The sequence below is a fragment of the Rhagoletis pomonella genome, unplaced genomic scaffold (assembly GCF_013731165.1).
Source record: "Rhagoletis pomonella isolate Grant_MI unplaced genomic scaffold, Rhpom_1.0 Rhpom_scaffold_00003, whole genome shotgun sequence".
Taxonomy (NCBI): Eukaryota; Metazoa; Arthropoda; class Insecta; order Diptera; family Tephritidae; genus Rhagoletis; species Rhagoletis pomonella.
In genome coordinates, this window is record NW_023458557.1 from 58867491 (window position 1) to 58873490 (window position 6000).

General features: G+C 41.7%; 1 protein-coding gene across 1 annotated transcript in view; it reads right to left on the bottom strand.

Moving 5' to 3' along the window:
* The window catches only part of LOC118736322 (lachesin), a 444597-nt gene extending 439035 nt beyond the window's left edge, over window positions 1–5562 (bottom strand). Inside the window, exon 1 of the mRNA XM_036466418.1 lies at window positions 5356–5562. Coding sequence (XP_036322311.1) covers window positions 5356–5446 — 91 coding nt within the window. The 5' untranslated portion in view covers window positions 5447–5562. The remainder of the gene's footprint in view (window positions 1–5355) is intronic.
* Window positions 5563–6000: the final 438 nt, after the last annotated feature.

Here is a 6000-nt window from a genome sequence, read left to right on the forward strand (position 1 = left end):
GGGAGGTGACAAGGTCCTCTTTTCAATACCTACCACTTTTCGCCATAAGTAGTGCCAAGTTTCAGTTTCCCAGCTTAATTGGTTTTAGAGATATCATCGGAGCTAACGTTTCTGTCATTGAGAAAGTTATATACTTGAAATCGAAGGCCGTTCCATTGAAATAGAGCGAACGGTGTGCTCAAAAAAGGGGCTTCCACACAAAAAGGGTATTTGCACACAAAAGAATTTGCTCGCCTTTTCAAAGAAATTGTGAAACTAAGGCTCTAGTGGTAAATTTTTGTTATTCTGTGTAACTATTTGAAGGTCATAGAATATATTATACTTAGCTTATTTTATGATATACCGACTTACATATAAATTACCTGTATTTTAAAATGCATATGTGTCAGACGGAAGAAACTGAAGCGGCTAAAAAACATGCCAAAATCTCCACGAGTACAAAGTAAAATAAATCTCCACCGGATTCAGATCCAAAGATAGTCTAAATTTATAGTTTATTGTGTTATTAACTGTAATTAACTCGGTTATAAACCCTATAAAGCCTTGAACTTTAATATTGCAGCTAATTTTTTTTTAAGTGTCTGTATTTTTTAGGGTCGCAGACTTATGTAATAGGTGTCTATAGAGATATTGTGGACAGTAACAACCTTTGCAATGTGCCGTACAAAAATCATATCGATTCGTTGAATTTTGACCCTAATTCAATAATTTCTTGATTTTGAACCACAACTAAATTTGTTTGCTCTTTTTAGCCCTTTTTTAAAAGGAATTTGGCTAGATTCGCGGCAACAATTTAATACAGGCCCGCAGTTGGGCACAAGGCTGTGTAAAAATTATGATCTTCTGCATGTAAGTGAAGTTTGATATTTTTTAGGGTGTTCGATTATTCGACTTTTTTCCAAACCCGCTTTTCGGGTTACTCGAGAAATGGCGATTTGAAAAAACCCGGTTCTTAAATTTAAAATTCTGTATATTTGCATTTACTAAATTGCTTGCCTTTGGATAACGCCCACGGCTAGTCACAAACGAAAGACAAAACCGGAATAACCGCCCAATTCTGTGTTTTCTAATATCTATAAAACAAAAAGCTCTACGATTTCCACAAGAATGGAATTGATTTCCACATGAGTGGAACTGATTTTATTGGGTAGGTTCAGAAGGCGCAGCAGTAGAGCGCAACCGTTGCTAAAAAATCAGTGATAGTAATGCGTCTTCTGAACGGCTTGATACATTATCTGTCAAATTCAAAACACACAACATGTTGTCTCAAATGATCAGAAAAATATTACGATCATCTAACACGCAACTGTTCAGTTGATCAGAAGTACAAAACAACGCGTTCAGAAGGTGCAATCGCAACAGTTACTGAGCTGTTGCGCCTTCTGAACGTGCCCATTGTCACATATGAAAAATATGAATTTAAAAGCAAAAAAGCTTTTGACTGCCGAGGCCGAGTAGGTAAAGAGGTCGACTATAATTCCGTGTGTCGCAAGTTCAAATGCCGGCACATGGAGGTTTTAATTGTAAGCAACAAATTTATTAAAATACAAAATTTATACATTTCACATGAAATTTCAATTTGTCAATATCATTTCAATCTTGATAATTTATCAAGAAAGAGCTTTTGATTTCTGTGCTAAAATACCAATTCTTGATAAATAATAAGAAATTGACAACTCATAAAGATTTTCAATTTATCAAGTGCACAGAATCGGGCAGTAAAACTATTAAAATTAGGAAAAACTTTCATTTTGATTTATAGGTAAGCAACATTACACATGGAGTGCAATGGGGTATAGTCGTTGCGCTGGGTATGCAGTTACAGTTGCATGACTATACTCAATCCCGACTCTTGCGTCCTCGCTCGCGCACTCTGGGCACCTTGAAGAACCCATGCGCGAGATGCGATAACCAATCCGAGTGGAACCTTTGCTCACGGCAGAAAGAGAGGCAGCTTCGGTGGGGCCACTCCGACTTATTCGGTTTAAGGGCTCACTGAAGTCTGCAGCGTCTGTTCAGCAGTAGGTGCGGCTGCAAGCGGGTGTCTGCTTGAAGCAAGCGGCTCGCTATATAAACGAGTATTTGGTTGCGAAACCACCCTCGTCCCAGCAATGGGTTGTGCGCTGGGTTTGGGACCCGCTATGTAAAAACCACTTCCAGTGAAGAAGCAAGGCAAAGCCTCGGATGAGACCCCACGCCCCTTATGTTGACGACCACGGCAAACGTTTAAAGTACTACGATTTGAGGGCATGCACCTGGAATGCCCGGACCCTTAATGGAGAAGGTGCCCGGCTGGTTGATGTCCTCGTAAGGACAAACGATGACATCACCGCGCCCATGCCCCGATGGAAGAGAAGGATGAGGCATCCAAGTATCTCTTGTATGAGCGCTTGGGGCGCACGTACGAGCGCTACCCCCATCATGATATCAAAATCGTGCTTGGCGACTTCAATTCCAGGGTGGGCAAGGAAGGGATCTTTGGAACCACCGTCGGAAAATTCAGCCTCCACGACGAAACGTCCGACATCGGATTGAGACTGATCGATTTCGCCGGGGCCCGAAACATGGTAGTATGCAGTACCAGGTTCAAGCATAAAAAGATCCATCAAGCTACGTGGCTGTCTCCGGATCGGAAAACGAGAATCCAAGTCGATCATGTTGTGATAGACGGAAGGCACGCTTCCAGTGTTTTAGACGTACGCACACTCAGAGGCCCAAACATCGACTCGGACCACTATCTTGTTGCAGCCAAGATACGCACCCTCCTCTGTGCAGCAAAAAATGTGCGCCCAAATATGCAAGAAAAGCTTAACGTCGAAAAGCCTCAATCACCACAGACAGCCAGCGCTTTTGCTACTCGACTCTCACACCTGCTCTCAGAGAGCACTCTTCAACAAACCGACATACGCGAGCAGTGGAACCACATTTCCCGCTCATTAAGTACCGCCGCCCGAAAGAACAACTGGTACCAATGTGTATAAAACAAAGTGGTGTTGGGGCGACAGCTGAGTTTTTCGACGTGGAGGCCATTACCTCAAAATGATGTGTTTGTTGTAACTCATACCAATGACAGTATGGACATCAGCGTATAATTTGTTAGTGTAATTTTTTACTTATATACGGCCAACACCACCTTGTTAAATACGCCTTGACTGGTACGATGAGGAGTGTCAGGAAGCTGCAGAGAAAAAAGATGCCGCCTACAGGGCCACGCTGCAATCGAGCGCAACGCGAGCTATGTGTGACCGCTATAGGGTCTGAAGAGGGAAGCGAGACGTATTTGCCGCAATAAGAAGAGAGAGGCCGAAATACGTGAGTGCAAAGAGCTTGAAATGGTGACCGACAGGAAGAATGCCCGAAAATTTAACCAGAGAGTTAGGCGACTTGCGGAAGGTTTCAAGACCGGGCGTACTCCTGTAAGAACAATAATGGCGACCTAGTAACCGATGTCCAGAGCGTACTTAAATTATGGAGGCAATACTTTTCCGCCCTTCTAAATGGTAGCCGCACGGAAAGTTGTGGAGAAGAACCCGAGCCCGCAGTCGATGATGACGGAGTCGACGCTCCACCGCCTGACTATGATGAGGTACGTATAGCAATAACGCGGCTGAAAAACAACAAAGCTGCTGGAGCTGACAGCCTGCCAGCTGAGCTATTCATTTACGGCGGCGAGGAGTTAATAAGGTGCATGCATCAACTCTTGTGCAGAATATGGTCAGATGAACGCATGCTCTGCGACTGGAATTTAAGTGTGCTCTGCCTAATCCACAAAGATGACCCCGCCATTCGCGCCAACTACCGCGGGATCAGCCTCTTAAGCATAGGTTACAAGGTCTTATCGAGCGTATTGTGTGAAACAATGAAGCCCACCGTCAATGAACTGATTGGGCCTTATCAGTGTGGCTTTAGACCTGGCAAATCCACCATAGACCGGGTATTCACAATACGCCAAATCTTGGAAAAGACCCGCGAGAAAAGGATCGACACTCACCACATATTCGTCGACTTTAAAGCCGCTTTTGACAGCACTAAAAGGAGTTGCGTATACGCTGCTATGTCTGAATTTGGCATCCCCTCAAAACTCATACGGCTGTGTAAAATGACGTTGAGCAATACCACCAGCTCCGTCAGAATTGGGATAGACCTCTCCGAGCCGTTTGCACAAAACGGGCTTCCAGGCAGGGCGACTCCCTTTCATGTGACTTCTTTAATCTGATGTTGGAGAAAATAATAAGAGCTGCAGAACTGAACCGCTCATGAACAATTTACTACAAGAGCGTGCAATTGCTGGCTTATGCCGATGACATCGACATCGTCGGTAACAAAAACCGCGAAGTCTGTTCTGCCTTTTTCAAGTTGGATAGGGACGCAAAGCGAATGGGTCTGGTGGTAAACGAGGACAAGACGAAGTATCTCCTGTCATCAAACAAACAGTCAGCACATTCGCGCCTTGGCACCCACGTCACTTTTGACAGTTACAATTTCGAGAAAGTAGAGAATTTCGATTATTTGGGATAATAATGTCAGCATTGAAATCCAACGCAGAATCACTCTGGCCAATAAGTGCTACTTTGGACTGAGTAGGCAATTCAGGAGTAAAGTCCTCTCTCGATGTACGAAAACCACTCTATAAGTCACTCATCATGCCAGTGCTGGTAAATGGCGCAGAAACTTGGACAATGGCAACATCCGATGAGACCGCTCTTGGAATATTCGAGAGAAAGATTTTGCGGAAGATTTACGGGCCCTTACGCGACGGCGAGTACCGCAGACGATGGAACGATGAGCTGTATAAGCTTTACAACGACATGGACATAATGCAGCGAATTAAAATACAGCGGCACCGCTAGCTTGGCCATGTCGCTCGAATGGACACCAGCGCTCCAGCTCTGAAAGTATTCAACTCGGAACCCGCTGGTGGTAGCAGATGAAGAGGGAGGGCCCCCACTGCGATGGAAAGATCAGGTGGAGAAGGACTTGGCTTCACTTAGCGTTTTTAATTGGGCGAATAACCGCCCAAAAATGTTGGGGAAACCGACTAAAACCGGTTTGGGAAAACCGAGTCAATCGTCTTAGTATTTATGCATGTATTTTTCCTTCCCTTTGGCTATCAACTACATATCTAACTTATCAAGCTTTTGATTTTATTGAATTTGATTGTTGTTGTCATATATTTAGATATCCTAATATACATATTTTAGTAAATGAAGCTATGTACATACATACATATATTGATATGAAATTCCTTTAATTAAATTTTCATACATACATATTTGCAAAATTGTAATCTATGCAGCAATGAAAATATATAAAAATTGGTATTCGTATTAAATTTCTTCGAAATTATTCACTTACCCTTTGATGGTATTTCCGGCCATGCAGCGACAGTCGCTAGTAAAAATATGCAGTTACAGGAGTGCAGAAGTTTTTCCGCGTTTATACGCATCGTTAAGCAAGTTTCTTGTAGCTTTATTTGTAACTATTTTTATTTATTCGAAAGATTAATGCAGTTCACGTTTTGTCTATTTTGAGATTACGTACTTTTTTAATCAGCATTTGTAACTGCACAAACACAATTTTTAGACATTTCTGTATTTTCTTTTACTTACTTTTTGATTGATTATTTTAATTTATGTTTTCAATGCTTCTCAACATATTTTTTAATCGGTTTTTAGAACAATTTAACGGTGTGATTTCTTAAAATTTCCTGCAAGTATAAAAATTGTTTACAATATAATGACACTACTAACATTGTAGATCTACATATTTATTTGAACAACTCAGGTGGAAATTGTATATAAACATACATATAATGTAAATCTATACCACTACAGTTTAAGGGGAATACTATTTTTTAATCAACTAAGTATTTTTTAAATGGTATAGACTGTAGTTAGCCAACGTGTTGCAACGAAGGAATTATTTTCTAAATTTTAAACCGACTTCAAAAAGAGAAGGAGGTTATCAATTCGCCGGAATATTTTTTTATGTATGTTACCG